Source organism: Chrysochloris asiatica, unplaced genomic scaffold, assembly GCF_000296735.1.
Source record: "Chrysochloris asiatica unplaced genomic scaffold, ChrAsi1.0 scaffold00130, whole genome shotgun sequence".
Classification (NCBI taxonomy): Eukaryota; Metazoa; Chordata; class Mammalia; order Afrosoricida; family Chrysochloridae; genus Chrysochloris; species Chrysochloris asiatica.
The window spans coordinates 1,220,345-1,238,875 of record NW_006408648.1 but is presented as its reverse complement, the minus strand read 5'-3'; the positions used below and the strand labels follow the sequence as shown (position 1 = coordinate 1,238,875).

Here is an 18,531-nt window from a genome sequence, read left to right as displayed (position 1 = left end):
GAGGGCTGATTGAAGAGTACAGACGATGACTTCCGACCCACCTCAACAAGCTTCCCACTCCCAGGTCTGACATAAGAATGAAGCCTGACACTTCTGCAGCAAAATTATGTAGATCTTTGGGACTTTAGTTTCCAAAAGAAGTAATACTCCTAAAATGACAGACTAGTAGCTTCTTATTCTTACACAAACTACTTCTTGAGATATATATAGTTGCTTGTAGTTAATGATTTAGATTGGTATTTACTCTTCCTCCTCAAAGTTGGTTGAGACATCTTCATATTATATATCCACAATTCCTTTAGCTTTCAGCTCCTCTTGGACACGGTTCAGGTAAGCAGGATCAGGGTAGCCATAACTGCAAGAGGGAAATTCCTTTAGCTTCATCACAAATGATTCTTAAAAATGTGTACAGTAGAGCCTTGTTATTTGAGAATTTAACTTGAAGGCAGGTGACTCACAATGACTATAATTGTGCAGATCTGCATCCTATAGCTAGTGAATGAGATTAGTTGTCTGGCCTGCATCAGCTTCCAACAAGACTTTTACTTTCTTTTTGGTACATGGTAAGCACTGACTTGCCTTTAATTATTCTTTGTATACATTTTATGGGCATTTCTTTCTGTTACATATAAGACTGCCATGTGTCAGAGACAACTCAACAGCAATTAATAATAGTCATATTCTATAGTAGGATTTTCAAATTTGTGAACTCGCAAAATGCAAAAGTCTCAGACTATATTTTATTTGAACACCCGGGGTCTGATGTCTTCCTATGTAAGTTTCATAAAGAACAACTGGATTGCATGTAACACAGATCCCATGACCTTAGTCCTCTTAAAGCTAAGAGTTTTTCCTAGAGTACTACAAGTCATGTGAGTTTGGGTCCTCGATGTACTAATAGTGGGTGAGGGTCTACCCTCTTCTAAGAACAAGCGATCTTTCAAAAAAGCAAAGTAAATAACATTTCTATGATCTATACTCATTCTATTGAGTTTATTTATAGCAATCCTATAAACAGAGTAGAGCTACCCCAAAGGTTTGCAAGGCTAATCTTTGCAGAAGCAGACCATCAATATTTCTCCCATAGAGTGACTGGTGGGTTTGCACCACCAACCTTTTGGTTAGCAGGCAAGCACTTAACCACTGCACCACCAGGACTCCTATTCCTGTGGCCCACCCTTCAAATAAGCATGGAACCCCAAATTAAATCAACATAGATACCATTTGGGAATGCCAGTGGCGCTGTAGGATAAGTACTGGACTGCTAACCACAAGGTCCATGGTTCAAGTCCACCACTCACTTCATGGGAAAAAGATGAAGCTTTCTGCTCCCATTTACAGCCTCGGAGGCCTTTTACAGGGTTGCTGTGAGTCAGAACTGACTAGACAACACCTAACAACAACACAACAACAAGATACTATTCATCTTGGACTCTGAAGCCCCCTGTCCTTTGATGTAAAATTTAATGACTATATGATACTTTGTGGTTGGCAGGAGAGCAGTAAGGGAGGGACCTTTGAGACGATCATTCCAGATTAGAATCTCTTAAAATACTTCAGTATACCCAATCCTCTAATACAAATGTTGTTGTTGCTGTAAGTGCTGTCGAGTTAGTTCCGACTCATAGCAAACCTATCTAGGATTTCCGAGGAATTGCTGGTAGGTTTGAACTGCCGACCTTGTGGTTAACAGTCCAGCGCTTATTCTACAGTGCCACACCAGAACTCCCTGCTATAAACACAAGAGGGCAAATCAAAAAGTATTACTGAAAAATCATAGAAAGCTTTATGAAACAAAAATATCAATATACGAAGTTGTTTCTAGATGTATCTTCTATTTAAATCTATACATTTTCATGTCTCCAAGTGTGCTGGACAGCAAAATCAGTTTGAACCACAAGGTCGGGGGTTCAAGCTCACCAGCCGCTCCTTGGAAACCCTGTACAGGGTCTCTATGGGTGGGAATCAACTTGATGGCACTTATCAACAGCAACAACCCTTCCGTGAAGAATTCTGTGCTCTTAGATTTAAACCAGTTTTGGCATCCTCATGTGACTCAAATCATTCCTTTTAAATGGTCTTTGAGTTTAGAGAACAAAAAAAAACCTGAAGAGACAAGACTGGAAATGTAAGGTGGATGGGGTGAGGTGTTCCAACAAAACTCTCCTAGGAAGTCTTTGCTATACTTGAAGAATGAGCAGGTGTATTGTTGTGATGGGAAAAAATTCCTCAGCCAACTTTGCTGGCCTTTTTCTTGCCAATGCAGTTTTCAGTTTTCTTTAAACATCTTCCTAATAAGCCTCAATGATCATCATGTGTTCTTCAAGAAAATCTATCACAATTACCACTTTGGAATCCCCAAAAGTAGTTGCCATGACCTTCTGAGCTGACCTCTTTGCCTTGAATTGGACTGGTCTTGCAGGGCCCCTCAGAAACCACTGTTTTGATTGGACCCTTGTATTCAAGGGTCCCCTAATGAGATTAAGACAGGTATGTTACTGAGAAAACTGTCTACAACCATCCACTGGTAACACAGACATGTTTAAACATATTTTGTTTGGAATAAACCTGTACATGTATGAATTCGAACCCTAGTAGAAATACTTTTTTATTTACCCTCATAAAAGCTCTTATATCCACATCCTTAAATTGCCATATTTTACAATCTCAAAATTCTGTTTTAACCAAAATCTATTACTGTAGACTCATAACAATCTTATGTTGTTGCTCTGTGCTGTGGAGTCGGTTCTGACTCATAGCAACCCTGTACAGGGTTTCTGAGGCTGTAAATCTTTACGGGAACAGAAAGCCTCATCTTTCTCCTGAGGAACAGCTGGTAATTTCAAACTTCTGACCGTGAGATTAGCAGCCCAATTCGTAACCACTACGCAACCAGAGATCCTTGACAAATCTATAGGACAGAATAAAACTGCCCTATAGGATTTTCAAAGCTGAACTGCTAATTATAAAGTCAACAGTTCAAACACACCAGCTGCTCCTCAGAAACCCTATACAGGGTCGGTATGGGTTAGAACCGACTCGATGGCACTTAACATCATCAATTTTTATAAGAGTCCTAGTGTGGCACTGTAGGATCAGTATTGGATGGCTAACCACAAAGTTGGTGGTTCAAACACACCAGCCACTCCTTGGAAACCCTATATAGTGTTGCTATGAGTCAAAACTGACTCCACAGCACTTAACAATTTAACAACAATCTTTACAGAAGCAGACGGCCATATCTTTCTCCAGTGGAGCAGCCGGTGGGTTCAAACTGCTTTCTTTTTGGTTGACAATGGAATGTTTTAACCACTGTGCCACCAGGGCTCTACTAAACCAATATATTTCAGGATGCTGTTACCATTGAGGTCCCCCTGTCACCGACGTTTTGTGGTGAATATCATTCCATGTAATGACATCTGAGGCTCCTGTTGTTCGAGACTGTCCCACTGTGAAGATCAGTTTTTGCTCAAAGGCTTTACGAAGCAGTTTCAAAACCTTGTTTCCTTCCTCATTATCAGGCAAGTATGCCGTACGATGTACTCCTATATATTTTTTTCCTGGATTTGGGTGATCTTTCTGTATAAAGATATGAAAGTTGCACATGATAACAGTTTTTTAGAATGTGTCACTTGCAGATAGAGAAAATGTAAAAGTATTGAAGGTTACTCATATTCCCAATAATTCCTATTTCTATCTTTTCCCAGATTCATGCTGTACACCCCCTCCCTAATTCAAAAGCATTCACTGTTTCTCTGCCTTAACCAATAGGCAAAACAGAGACCTGACTTATAAACAGCCAATTACAACCTTTATCACTCTTTCAAGCCCTTATATGTGGTCTTAGAAGTAATTCCCTGGGAAACATTTTCTAAATAGGCAAAAGTTCAGTCTCTTTTGCTCTGGTAATCCTAGCATAGTGGATAGAAAGCCATGGAATTCACAAGTACTTACTGTTTGAAAGCCTCCTTTCATTGTATATTTAATCACAATGGTGCCACAGGATTGAAAACCTGGAAGACATGATGGTATCTGATAAACATCCATGACTCCATCTGGCTGATTCCCTTTCTGGACACCATAGAAGGTCAGGCACACTGGACAGACTGGCTTCATTGACATGGCTTTTTTGATACAAACGGCACAGAATTCATGCTTGCAATTTGGAAGCACTTTCTTCTCAGTAATGGTGTCCATACAGATGGGACATGTGTCCTTGTCCTCCTGATCCACTCCTGAGGCAGCAGAACTGGCAGATTCCTTGAATGGAAGTGAGGCTGTTTTTGAATCATTACTATCAATAGGTGTCTCATGGTGTTCATTCGATTTCTCTCTCTTTAAGAAATACTGCTTTGCCTTTGAGAGGTGCTTTGGCAAACCAGTTAGAGCTACTGACTCTTGAGTTAATGACAAGTGTATACCTGGATGCTTTTTTTCAAAGTCATCAGTGACCTTAGTCCCATGTAAGCGTTTTTGTCCCTGGCCCAAGGCTTTCCGTGAAAGAACTTCTTTCATCAGTTGACATGAGACATGTTGATAGGCATCGATGAAATTTGCATACGCATGCACAGACAGATCGATGTCCTTGTCCTTGGATTCAAACAAAATACAGGTTTTCTGAGCGTCCTTTGTTTTGCTAAAAGTCCTGCTGCAAGTGTTGTACTTTTTGTCTATCGCTGATATCTCCTGTAGTAATTCAGCTTCTAAAAGCTTATAGTGAGCAGTATCAACCTCAAGTCCAGTCTTCATGCCATTGGGAGCTGATATTTTCACAGGGATCATAGCAGGACTTACAGAGATTTTGGAGATAAAATGTTTGGCAGCCAAAATATCATCTTGGGGACCTAGGAGAATCAATTCTCTTCCTTGTCCTTTTATAAGGAGCTTTTTAAACTGGTGGCTTAATTCCTGTTTGATTTCATCTGCCCACTGAATTTCTGTTAAATAGACATTCTCCTGCTTCAGAGATGCCGTGTTCTTCTGGAATTCACAGGCAAAACACTCACGAGCAGCTTCTAGGTCTTCTGATTGATTTGAAGTGAAGTCTAAAGAGATCATATTTGGAGAACTTGGCTGAACGATGATATTTATGCCAAATTTTTTCTCTATCAAATTAATTGTACCAGGGCAAGTATAATTGAAGTATTCAAAGAAAGGCAAGGAAACTTCAAAGGGGTCACTTTTTGCTTCTTTCCTGGTTTGTGGTTCAGGAGAAATGTGGCTGTTCCTGTCCTGCTGACTGCAGGGTTCCTTCTCTGTTGTTAAAGGGGAAGATTCATAGATCTGGTCACTCTCCAGCAGTTGCTCACTCAAGAACTTATAAATTTTATCAATATCTCTGAAGTCACCACACACCTTCTCAATTCCATTAAGACCTTCCATTTTTTTGACATTGGGGCAGAGAGTGGTTATATGTTCCCTCAGCTCTTTGGAAAACAGATTACAGTTCAGGTCAGCTGTTACAGCAAGAAAGATCTGTAATTTAAAAAGGTACAAATAAAATCTCTCAGCCATCCAAGTCTACAGTCTTCTCTTTAGAAAAATGCCTAGAGATCTACGGAAATAACCACAATGCCCACCCTGAATGGGGGTAACTTCTAGCAACTTTTTGCAGAGTGTACCACGATACAGTTCAGAGTTTCTGCACAGTAAAATCATCTGAGGACTTTAGAAATAATGCCAAGACCTATGTCTCATCCCCAGAGATTTTGATGTAACTGGCCTGCAATGGAACCCGGACATGAGTATTTTTAAATAGTGCCGTTAGTGAATGGGGTAGAGGAAGACACTTCAGCTCTTTGGATGTGTTTCTATGGTTCTTCAAAAAAGTCTGTGAGTCTGAAATAGAGCCATAATCTGATACAAGATGTTTTTTCCTAGTACTGTTTTTATTTTTTATTTTTTCTCTTCTTCACCATCTCCCTTTCCTGTGTCCTTGACCCATTTACTTGTTTTTTTAACTAGATATGCATGCAATGTTGCTGAGTACTATAAACCCTGGCCTTCAATATAAAACAGGTATACCAGATTAGGACAGAATGGGCTGAGGCACATTGAATTTAATATAAAAGTAAAATGTGGAATTTTTTTCCACCACATGTTATTTCTTCAAATGTAAGTAGCATCTTTCTTCCAACATGTTTCCTGAATCCAGCCACGCCTCATACTTCCATCCGGACAACCCTGGTCCACACCATTATTATCTTTCATTGACCAGCTGCAATCTCTCCTACATGATCTCTTTGCTTCTGCTGTAGCCCTCTAGCCCTTTCCTACCTTCTGTTCTTCACACAGTAGCCAGAATGATTCTTTAAAATGTAAATCAGATCACCCCACTCACCTGGCTTAAAACCAGCTGATGAATCCCTCCACATTTAAAATAAAATCCAAAATACTGACCACGGCCTTCATCCCCTTAAGACTCAGTACCCACGTGCCTCTCCCAACGCCTCTCCTATCACTCTCCTGTCCTCACAGTCCTCCACCACACTGGCCCCCTTGAAGTTCATGTCATTTAGGATGCAGCTCCTGTCTCAGCGCCTTTTCATTTGAGATTCTCTCTGCCCAGAACGTTAATCCTCCAGAAATTCACTTAACAAGCTCCCTCAGTCACTCACACCTCTACTGATGCCACCTCATTACAGAGGCTTTTCTTAAAATGGCAGCTATCACTCTGCTTTGTTTTTTCATGGTAGCACACTTTCAGACTTTTTACTATGTGTCAATTTATTTTCTATCACAGTCACTTCCTCAGTAGACTAATTTCCCCGAGGGCAGGGCCTGCCAAGGTCAAGGCTACATCCCCAGCTCCTTGATAGCGCCTGGCACACAGGAGACATTCAGTACTTATTTGTTGTATGAATCTTTGCATGGCTGGCTCCTTATCATTCAAGTCTCAGGAGAAATGTCACTTCATCAATGAAATTGTCTCTAACTTCTCATCAGAAGTTAACATCATCTCTATCTTCTGTTCCTCACACTGGCTCTGTCACTAAGGCTAAACCCAATTTTATTTTCTTCTTAGTACATATCACTTTCTGAAAATGTTTTTATTTATTTTTCTTATTGTCTTTCTAAGTCGTCCGCTAGCTCCAATTCAAGCTGCATGAGAGCAGGGACCTCAACTGTTGTGTTCAACCTCCCAGGCTCCAAGCCTACAACAGTGCCTGGTTCATAGCGACCCTCAGCAAATCGTTGTTGGAAGAATAACGAGATGTAGTCTGGAGAGGAAGTTGTAGGAACATGCCCAGGCCTTTTCAACACTCACCTCTGGCACACAGGAATCCACAGTGTTAGAAAAAAGTTCTTCATCAGGATGCTTCCCATTGGCCAATGCCCCTGATCCTGATGGTATCAACAGGGGTATTCTCTGATTTGTATTCTCTACTGGATTTTCAGTGGATTCTAGGAAAATGCTCACACAGTTGCCTTCAACAAACAGTTGATGCTGTCCTTGTTTCAACACTCGCTCCTTAGCTTTAGTGGAGACATTAAACACACACAGACACAGCATGATTGAGAAATGGGAGAGATTTCAAGTACTCTTCTTCATGCCTCAGGACCCTGCCCCCTGCATTCTGGTATGGAAGGCTGGTGAAAGAGAGTTTGGGAGATGATCTTGAGAAATCTTAAGTGGGCAGATTACTTACGGTAGAAATCAAAGCTTAACAATACTGGAATTCCATCAACTCATTAAAAGTCATATTTCAGAACCTGAACTATGATGGGATCAAATAGCTCTATAAATGTGGGTTCTGTGTGCAACACTGATCGATCTATCAAGGCAAGAGGGACATGCTTCGCCTTGTCCTCCTTTGCAGCCCATTTCTGTCATGTAGTTTCAGCAAGTGTTACCTTCAAATGCAAAGCTAAGGTTGACTACTTTGGGAATAGAAACACATAAAACCAGGAAGGGACATTACCTTGATATATACCTTAACTCAGGCTGAGTTGAAGTGAGCCAGAAAAGCAAAAAAGCAAAACTCTTTGTTTACTGTGTGGCTGATAATTCAACATTATGTAAATACTTAAAAGGACCGAAAAAAAAAAAAAAAGTCTAGAAATTTTACAAAGATCTAAAATTTAATAAGTGTGCATTTTATTTATAGTATTTGTCATTTCCACTATTTCCACTGCTAAAATGTGATGCTGCTTACACCATATTAAAAATTCAGTTAACATTTTTTAAAGTTTCAAAATTCATAACTAGCAAACCATATTCTCAGCATCCTGATTGAATTTTCTTCTTTTGCTTTCTTCTTCATTGAAAACTTAATGAATTTCATGCATGTTGATCTGTACCCTAGCCTTCACTAAATAGGGAACCCCTACATTATTATTTTTAGCAAGTTAGTGAAAAAATTGATTATATGACTGTTAGCATTTAATCCACAATTCAATTCCAAGTTAGTATGAAGAGCTACTTTGAAATTGCCCCATATGAATCAGGTTGTAATGGAAAAAGACTCACATTACCATGTTGGTTTTTTTAACGTTTATCTCATTTCAACATCTACAGTCTAGAACCAAATTATTGCTTTTATTTTTGTCTTAAAGTGAAATTTGTAAGTGACATGTAAGGAGAACATGCTTAGATTTGTTGAAAGAAAGCATTTTTGACATTTGTATAAAATAATTTGTGATAAAGTTAATATATCCAGGTGCTCACCAAAGAAACATGTATGTAAACTAAAATTAGATTTTATAACTGACTAGAATTTTCATCCATTTCTAATCAATAGGAAAGACTGTCTGGAAGTTGGACAGTTGTTTGATTTGTGTCTGTAACATGTTAACTGAATTCAGTGCTCAAGTTTATGGTGTTAGGATTTTCTTGATAAAAATGAATCCCCCTGCTACCCAGTCTACCTATATTTCTCTTCATGACTTAGGGATCCTGAGCTCTCTGTGCAGTCTAAAGAAGGTATTGTGGTCAGAACCATGTACTGATGATAAAAGTCTCTGGTAACAATAAAAAGTTGACCTTAAAAAGAAACAATAATTCATGCCACCTACAGGAGCACTCAGATTCACCTATCAGCTCCTTCCTGGGACACAAACCAAGCAAGCCTCTAATGCTGGAGCTGGCTCTTCATGACAGACCACAAAGGTCCAGGGAATGCAGAGGCTGCCGGGAAATCTTGTGGCTATCTGAGCATAAACTCTTCAGCCAGCCTAATAGCCTGTAGCGTAGTACGAATCGGGCTACGAATCTCAAGGTCAGCAGTTCGAAACTACCAGCAGCTCTGTGAGAGACAGATGAGGCTTTCTGCTCCCAAAAAAGATTTACAGCCTCGGAACCCCTGTACAGACAGGGTCGCTATGAGTCGGAATCGACTCCAAGGCACATAACAAGTCTCTTCCCCAGAACTCAGGGAAGGAAGCTTACATGTTCCAACATTCAGCGCCCACTTCAATGATGGAAAAATACTCATTTATTAAGTGAAGTGAGAGGGGAAAAAAACAACCAGGGATCAAAACAGTAGATTCAGAATTTTGTAAATATATATGTGTTTGCACACATTTATAGAAAAGTGCAGTGTTGGGATTAAAAAGTAGATTTGGTTTTCTTATTCCTTGCTCTTCTATAGTGGGCAGATACATGCACTGACTTTGTAATCCTCAAAATTATATCAATAAAATCATTATTTAAGATTATTGTTAATTAGTATTAATTTTAAAACTTACTAATGAAAATTTTACTTTATGTCATACTAAGCCTTTGCAATTCAGTGTACATTCCACGTTTAAGTTAGCTAGGAAGTGAGGTGGAAAGTGGATTCTTACGAAAGCTGAGAAAAATAAGATGAGTCAGGATGAGGATTTTGGCAAGCATAACCTTTATGGCGTTTTCAAACCAGATCCTCGACTGGACACATCTGGACTCTCTCTTAGGCTGTTGAATTGTGTCTTGGAAGCTCGAATTCGTGTCCCTCACAGACAGTGCCATACTTTCTTCCGCCCTATCTCCTTGGTCAACTTGAACTAATCCTGCCTGGAAACCCGCGGGGCTGGCCCCACGCCGGCCTTTGCTCCACAAACCGGGCCCGTACCCCTGCTGTCCACAGCTCACCTGCCCGTTCTCGGAACTCTACCCGGAAGACGTTCTCGTCCAGGGCCCGCACCGTGCACTCCCCGCCACCCGAGCACCGTTTCTGGAAGTAGCTCTCCAACTTTCTGCTCATCCGGGGCCGGGGCTCAGACACCCGCACAAGCAGCGGGGACGGCGGGGTGGGCGCCGAGGCCATGGCTCTGTGGTGGAGCTGCGCAGGGTTCCGGACACAAGTGGGGCCGAACTAAAACGAAGGCACGTTCCGCCCAGCAGACTAGGGCCTCAAAGTTTCAGTTTCGTTTTCCTTGGAGACCCCTCCCTGTTCCCCGCACAGCCGCCTCTTCCTTCTCTGTCAGTTGTTACCGCTGTGACCGTCCCGACGCTGGCCGAGTAGGTAGGTACTGGAAGGAGTCTTCCTGTGACTCTCGGGTTCTCTGTCCTGCGGGCCCAGGTGGTGGTGGTGGGGGGGGTACGGGCGACAACCAGGGTCCCAGGGCAGGCTCCCCAGGCCAGGATGTAAACTGGACAGATGCCCAAGTCGAAGACAGTAAGTCCTCCTCCCCACCCCCACCCCCATCCCGTGTCTGTGAAGTTTTAAAACGCAAAGTTGTTTTTGTTACTATAATTTGCAGCTGCAATTCTGAACTCAGGTTTTAAAGAAAAACGTTTTTAAAATGTGTTCACCTGCTTTTATGACCTGCAACCGCCCCTAACTTTATTATTTAAATTGGCTGTTGGGACTTCTGTACCCTTGTTTACTCATATAAAGGGGCATGGTGGCACATTGGGTTAAGCGCTGGACTCCTGACCAGAAAGAAGGTCGCCTGTTCAAATCCACTAGTCGCTCAAGGGAAAAGATATGACATCTATTCCATAAAGATTTACAGCCTTGAAACCCTATGAAACAGTTCTACTCTGTCCTATAGGGTCCTCTGAGTCAGAATCCACACCATAACAGTGAGTTTTCTGGTTTGTCCAACAGTGCTGAACTGCTTGTTTCTGTGTGCACTAGGGATAAAGATGAGAGAGGAGGCTTCAGCCTCAAGGGCCTTTAAAGGAAGGCAGACCTTTGAATAAATAACTAAAATCTCTTACAGACCTCCAAGAGGAAGTTTCAAGCAGAACCTTAATGATAGTATCAATGGTGGGGTGTGGGACAGACAGGAGGCATCTGAGGCAGAGACCATTGTGGTATGAGGTGCAGATGGAGCCCTAAGGAAGAGATGAGATGGGAATTGGGGGGAGGGGGGGGAGCTAGGTGAGTCATGCCCAATAAAATACAGAGAGCCGCAAATGCCTACCATATAAGTAATGTAAAATCGTTAACTAGCTATTCAAGGGACTTCAAAAGTTCATGGAAAAATGGAATTACGAGACAAAGAAACTTTCCACAAACTTTTTGAAGCCCCCTCATATTTTAAAAAGTATAAAGAAACAGTTGAAAATAATTTAGTTAACTTCAGCATGTAACCAATGTTAGAACTCTGGTAGAGTAGTGGTTACAAATTGGGCTACAAACCTTAAGGTCAGCAGTTAGAAACTACCAGCTGTTCGGCAGGAGAAAAGGCTTTCTGCTCCATAAAGATTTACAGTCTCAGAAAGTCTGTACAGGGTCGCTATGAGTCGGAACCGACTCCACAGCACATAACCACCACCAACAACAACCAATGTTAAAGATTTATTGATAAAATTTTTACTTTCCTGGTAGCGTAGTAGTAACGAATCGGGCTGAGAACCTCAGGGTCAGCAGTTCGAAACTACCAGCTGTTCCCCTGGAGAAAGATGAGGCTTCCTGCTCCCGTAAAGATTTACTGCCTCGGAAACCCTGCACAGAACAGACTTCATGGCACATAACAACAACAATATTGTCATAATGTTATTTTGTTGTTATGAGCCATCAAGTTGATTCCAACTCATAGCAATCCTGTATAGGGTTTCTGAGGCTTTAAGTTTACGTGGGAGCAGAAAGCCTTCTCTTTCTCCCTCTGAGCTGCTAGCGGGCTTGAACTACCAATCTTGTGGCTTGCAGTCAGTGCTTATCATAAGGAGCCACCATGTGCAGTGTTACATTTCAGTTTGGACCAGTCACATTCCAATGCTCAAAGCAACATGTGCTTAGTGGATTGTTATTGTTGTTAGGTGCCATCAAGTCGGTACCAACCCATGGTGACCTTACACACAGCAGAAGGAAACCCTGTCCGATCCTGGGCCATCCTCACTACTCTTGCCACGCTTGAGTCCATCAATGCTGCCACTTGGCCAGTCCATCTCATTGGACGGGTCCAAATGGTGAAAAGTCTTGTAGATTGGATACAGGAGAGGAATTGAAAGGTAGTCAGTAGAGAAAGCAGGACAGTAATATGCCAGATTTGCACTTTAGCAAGATGGTGCTGACAAAAATGTAGAGGACAGATTTCCAAGGAGATATGAAGGTAGAGGGGCAAGAGATAAGGATTTTGCATAATAATGTAATACTGGAAATTAATCCATCTTTAAGGAGGGCAATTTGCTGTGGGCTGAACTGCTAATCGAAAGATTGGTGGTTCAAACCGACCAGTCACTCCAGTATAGATATTGGAAACCCTATACAGAGTTGCTATGAGTTGACGGCGCTGGATGACAACAACATCAGAATTATTGAGCCCTGGTGGGGTTCTGTAGGATACACACTGGACTGCTAACCACAAGGTCAGTGGCTCAAGACAACCAGCCATTCTGAGGAAGAAAGATGAGACTTTCTGCTCCCATAAAGATTTATAGTTTCAAAAATCCTATATAGGGTCTCTATGAGTTGGAATTGATTCAAAGGTAGATTGGTTTTTTGGTTTAGTGTATCTAATACAATGGAATACCATGAACAGTGTAAAGAATGAGGACACTCTCCCTGTGTTAATATAGAAAGATCTCTAGAATGCATTTAATAGGTAAAAGAAGATGCGTAAGAGAAAAGGTAAAAATGTTACCTTTTGTAAAAAATAAATAAAACTTTTGAAAGGATGCAGAAGAAAGTGGGAGGGAAATTTAGTAAGGGGCTGGGAGTAGGGCTGGAGGGAGACTTTCTGCCTTCTAAATTTGGATCATCTAAATGTACTAATAAAATATAAAATTGGATGAATTTATATCTTTAAAAAGAATCTACTGCCATAACCTAGACATGAGGTGCTCAGGAATGACTTAGTGCCCATGAGCAAGCAGGCAAGGGCATATTTGAAAGTGATTTAAGTGGTGAGGTTCCCCATGATCAGTTATACAAGGGGACCTCAAAAAGTTCATGGAAAAATTCTGTTGTCTTTCAATTCCATTTTTCCACGAACTTTTTGAAGCCGCTTATATAGGGGCCAAAAGAAGAGATTCAGGGACAATTCCTAAGTATCTGAATTGAGTAGGTAAATGGTGTATTGTTTGTTGTTATTGTCAGGAGCTGTCGTTACCTACAACAGAATGATACAAGGCCCAATCATGCACCAGACTCAAATCACTGTTACACTCAAACTCATGGCTGCTGCCATTGTGCCAGTCCATTTCATTGGGGGTCTGCTTATTTCTCGTTGACCCTCGATTTTACCAAGCATGATGTTCCTCTCCAGGGATTGGTCCCTCCAGATAATGTCAGAAGTATAAGAGACAAAGTCTGGCCATCCTGGCTTCTAAGGAGTGTTGTGGTTGCACTTCTTCCAACACAGATTTGTTTGTTCTTCTGGTTGTCTATGGTACTTTTAATATTCTTCTCCAATATCATAACTCAAATGCATTGATTCATTTACTATCTTCTTTATTCATTGACCAACTTTCACATGCATATGAGGCGATTGAAAATGCCGTGACTTTGAGTCACATGCACCTTAGTCCTCAAATGGATTTCTTTGCTCTTGAATACTTTAAAGAATTTTGTGCAGCAGATTACCGTAATGTAATATGTCCTTTGATTTCTTGACTACTGCTTCCATGAGTGTTGATGGTGGGTCCAAGCAAACTGAAGTCTTTAACAACTTCAATCTTTTCTCCATTTAACATGATGTTATTTATTGGTCCAGTGGTGAGGATTTTTGTTTTCTTTACATTGAGGTGCAACCTATACTGAAGGCTGTGGTCTTCGATCTTCTTCAATTAATATTTAGCAAGGTTGTATCATCTGCACATCACAGGTTGTTAATGAGCCTTCCTCCAATCCTGATACCACATTCTTTTTAATACAACTTCTCACATTATTTGCATAGTATACAGATTGAATAAGTATGGTGAAAAAACACAACCCTGGTGCACATCTTTCCTTATTTTAAGCCATTCAGTGCAGTGTTCTGTTTGAATGACTGCCTCTTTACCCATGGACAGGTTCCACATGAGCACAATTAAGTGTTCTGAAATAGTCATTCTCCACAATGTTGTCCATAGGTTTTCATGATCTGAACAGTTGAAAGCCTTTGCATAATCAATAAAGCACAGATAAACATCTTGCTGATATTCTCTGTTTTCAACAAAGATCCATCTGATATCAGCAATGATATCAGCATTCCAAATCCTCATCTAAATCCTCATTGAGCCTCTGGCAATTCCAAGTCAAGGTACTGTTGCAGACATTTTTGAGTTACCCTTAGCAAACTTTTACTTGCATGTGATATTAATGATATTGTCCAGTGATTTGCTTATTCCATTGGGTCACCTTTCTTTGGGATGGGCACAAATATGGATCTCTTCCAATCAATTGGCCAGCTAGCTGTTGCCCAAATTTCTTGGCATAGATGAGTGAGTGCCGCATCTGTTTGAAAGGTATCAAGTTGTATTCCATCAATTCCAGGAGCCTTGTTCCTTTCTAATGCCTCCAGTGTACCCTGGACTTCCTTCAGTATCATTGGCTCTTGATCATATGCTACCTCTTGAAATGGTTGAACATCGACCGTTTCTTTTTAGTATAGTAACTTTATGTATTCCTTCCATCTTCTTTGATGCTTTTTGCGTTGTTGATATTTGCCCATAGAATCCTTCAATATTGCAAGTCGAGATTTAAATTTTTCCCCTCAACTCTTTCAGCTTGAGAAATGGTGGGTGTGTTTTTTCCTTTTGGTTTTCTAACTTCAGGTCTTTGCACATTTCATTATAATATTTGACTTTGTCTTTCTCTTCTCGAGCTATCCTTTGAAATTGCTGTTTATCTCTTTTACTTCTCATTATTTACATTTGCTTTTAACAGCTCTCTTGGAGAACAAATTTCAGAGTCTCTTCTGACTTCCATTTTGGTCTTTTCCTGCTTTCTTGTCTTCTTAATAACCTTTTGCTTTCTTCCTGTATGATGGTCTTGATGTCATCCCAAAACTCTTCTGGTTTTCGGTCATTAGTATTATTTGCTGAAGTGCGAAATCCAGGAGATAGAATACGATTGTGGGGTATGAGGAATGAAGATGAGGGGACATGGGGTTCAGTTTTGTAGAGGCTGAGTTTGTGCAGTCTTTGTTATATCCAGGTGGAGTTGAAATGTCAGGCTCAGAAGAACCAGAGCCTGGAGATGTAGAGATGAGAGTTGTGTTTACAGTTGGAGAATTGAAGCCATGGTAGTGGATTAGATCATACCTGAAGACTGTATAGAATAAGATTAGAAGTACATATCAGACACAGTCCTGGGGAATAGAAATGATAAAGCATTCAACAGTGGAAACAAGGCCAGGAAATATGTCTGTAAATGCAAAGTGAGAAGTCACAGGAGAGCCAAGGAAGGGTGGCATAGCAGAAACCAAGAAAATAGAGTTCAGGAATTAGATAATGAATTATTATAGATAGAGAGTAAATAAAGATTCGGATACAAGATAGTTCATTTGGGTTAACCACGTGGAGGTCACTGATGAGTCCTTTAAGAGGAGTGCAGGGTTGAGGAGCCAGACTATAGTGGGCTGAGTTGGCAAGTGGACAAAAGAATCAATTACTCTCTCTAGAAATTTGACTGCTTATGAAGTCCTGGAGTAGTGCTGTAGGAGAAGCACTGAACTCCCAACCACAAGGTCAGCAATTCAAGCCTACCAGTCACTCCTGGGAAATCCTATACAGGGTCATTGTGCATCAACCGTACTAAACAACAACATGAAGAAAAGGAAATCATAAAGGAACCGATGATGGAAAGTTGGGGTTTTGTTGTTATTTTTGCTTTTAAAATGGAAGAGATCACATGTTTAGAGTTATATGCTTCTTGGCAGTTCAAACCCGCCAGATACTCTATGGGAGAAAGATGAGGCTTTCTGCTCCCATAAACATTTACATCCTTGGAAATCCCATACAAGGTCACTATGAGTTAGGATTGACTCAGTGATAGTGGGGTTATGAGTAAGAAGCTACTCAATGCCCTTGTGGCACAGTGGGTTAAGTGTTGAGCTGCTAACCACAAGCTCAGTAGTTCAAACCCAGCAGCCACTGAAAGGAAGAAAGATGAGACTATCTGCTCCCATAAAGATTTATATTGTTGTCCTATAGGGTCACTTTAAGTAAAAATCAACTTGATAGAAGTAGGTTTTTATTATATGGAAAAATCACAAATATATATGTTTTCCTGGCATTTCTGATTTTTACCAGATATTCACCTTTCTAATTAGATAAAGGTTGTTGTTGTTGCCAAGTGCCATTGAGGCAGTTCCAACTCACAGCGACCCTGTATAGGGTTTCTGAAGAGTGACTAGTGAGCTTGAACCGCCGACCTTGTAGTTCAAACCGTCCTTGCAGTCCAGTGCTTATCCTACAGCTCCACATAAACTCACAGTCCTCACAGACACAGATCCAGTTTCCTCTTTCTTCAAACACCCTCCTGTGGTCTTCACTCACATGAGCCTGTTATCCTCACGGTTCTTACAACACTGTGCTCAGTCTCCCCACTCTGTATTACTGTCCTCTTTTACTTGGGGCACTGTATAAGTACTGCACTGCTAACCAAAAAGTCAGTGGTTCAAACCCACCAGTTGCACCTCGGAAACCCTATGCAGGGTCACTCTGAGTCAGAACTGACTCGACAATACTTAACAACAACAACAATATGTAAAAAAGTCAGCTTTATCCCTCCAGGGCTAGCTCTAATCTCATCTTTTCCATAAAGCTTTCCCTGTTCCATCCCATACAGCTCTGTCCCTTCTCCAAGCTGCTATATGATTTCAACTGGAACCTCTGTGTAGAAGATAGTCAATAACAGTAACAACAGAAAACAATACTTCTGTTTCTTCACCAATGAAATGAAAAACTACTAACAATCAGAAATCATGTCTAGTCTTCTGTCAGTGTATTCCTAACAAATTCCTCAACATGCTGTTTATTGCATCCTTTTTGTTCATTCCTAGAGGCGGGCCATTGTATTCTGAAAACATCAATCTATGCTCAGAAACGCAAAATAGAGCACAGATCTTGGAAGACCCAAGGAACCTGGAGGATGGCCTATTCCATGGTACAAAGTGTAAGTGTATGTAAATTATAAACCTGAATCTACATTGGAATAGTTCTTCCTATAACAGCAAAAATTCGGGGTGGGGGTTCAATAACACCTAGCATTCTCATTTGAGTTTAGTTCTCATTTGAGTTTAGTTGCCCAATAGAATTTTTCTCCACACTACTTTTTATTTGTGCTGTGTGGGAAATGGTAAATCAGAAGTCTATTATGTGCTAATCTACTCAACCAGGTTAACATGAGGATGGATAAGCTTTAAAAAGTCATCTCACTAGCATTTTTATTCTTTCCATTCATTCAGATATTTGGGTTTTGCATGGTGGAGGAGAGTGAATGGGGGGGGGAGGGATGGAGAAAAGGCACCTCAATTTGTTAAACCTGAAAGTTCCACATTAAAGCTTATGTAATGAAATAGGCAACTGAGAGTGGGTCCTTATTGATGGATAGATAGAGATAGGTGATCAGGTTCGTGTCCTCATGTTCTCTGTCTAGTAAAACTCTAAAAGTCTTCAGAGATTGGAAGTCAGTCTTGGCCAGTCTTGGATTGTTTTGGTTTCTAACCTTTGGCTTCTTAATCTCCATTTCTTCCATCTCATCCTGAATGGAAGTGCTTTGGCTCCTAGGGAAGTTAGTCCATGTATGCTGATCCATGTATATTTCGACAGTTTCAGATATACTGGAAAAAAAAAATCAACCTAGTGTTTTTAGAAGTTTCTGTTGTTTTTATTTATCATTTATCTATAGTTATAGTAATCTGAAGTCATTTGATTTTGATTTTTTTAAACCATTTTTATTTTATAGGGTGCTGGAGTAGGAACTTCTGGTGAGAAATCAGGTAAGATCACCTGGCTCTCACTTTTGTTTCAGAAAACCTTTGCTTATATCTTTCCCCAGTGGACAAAGGAAAACACAGAAGGTGAATGCCTCCCCCCTAAGGGCACAGATACATTATTGCAGGAACTTTTGGTGACCCTAACACCGGTTTCAGAAGGGAGACTGCTTCAGTAGTACTGGGAAACCAGCAGGCATGTTCTCTTAGGGGCCCCTCTGATCCTTTCTTTTTTTTTTT

At 40.7% G+C, this 18,531-nt stretch overlaps 2 protein-coding genes across 2 annotated transcripts in view; one reads left to right on the top strand and one right to left on the bottom strand.

Annotated features, from left to right (window-relative positions):
• Positions 1-279: 279 nt before the first annotated feature.
• On the bottom strand, positions 280-10,247 carry DTX3L (deltex 3 like, E3 ubiquitin ligase). The gene is made up of 5 exons (XM_006869423.1): positions 10,073-10,247; positions 7,268-7,476; positions 3,955-5,475; positions 3,362-3,579; positions 280-355 (listed from the first exon to the last, which is right to left on the bottom strand). Exons 1-5 carry the CDS (start codon positions 10,245-10,247, stop codon positions 280-282), a joined length of 2,199 nt encoding a protein of 732 aa, XP_006869485.1.
• PARP9 (poly (ADP-ribose) polymerase family, member 9) overlaps positions 10,246-18,531 on the top strand; it is a 66,109-nt gene continuing 57,823 nt past the window's right edge. The window contains exons 1-4 of the mRNA XM_006869422.1: positions 10,246-10,256; positions 10,408-10,598; positions 17,359-17,471; positions 18,264-18,399. Coding sequence (XP_006869484.1) covers positions 10,246-10,256; positions 10,408-10,598; positions 17,359-17,471; positions 18,264-18,399 — 451 coding nt within the window. The remainder of the gene's footprint in view (positions 10,257-10,407; positions 10,599-17,358; positions 17,472-18,263; positions 18,400-18,531) is intronic.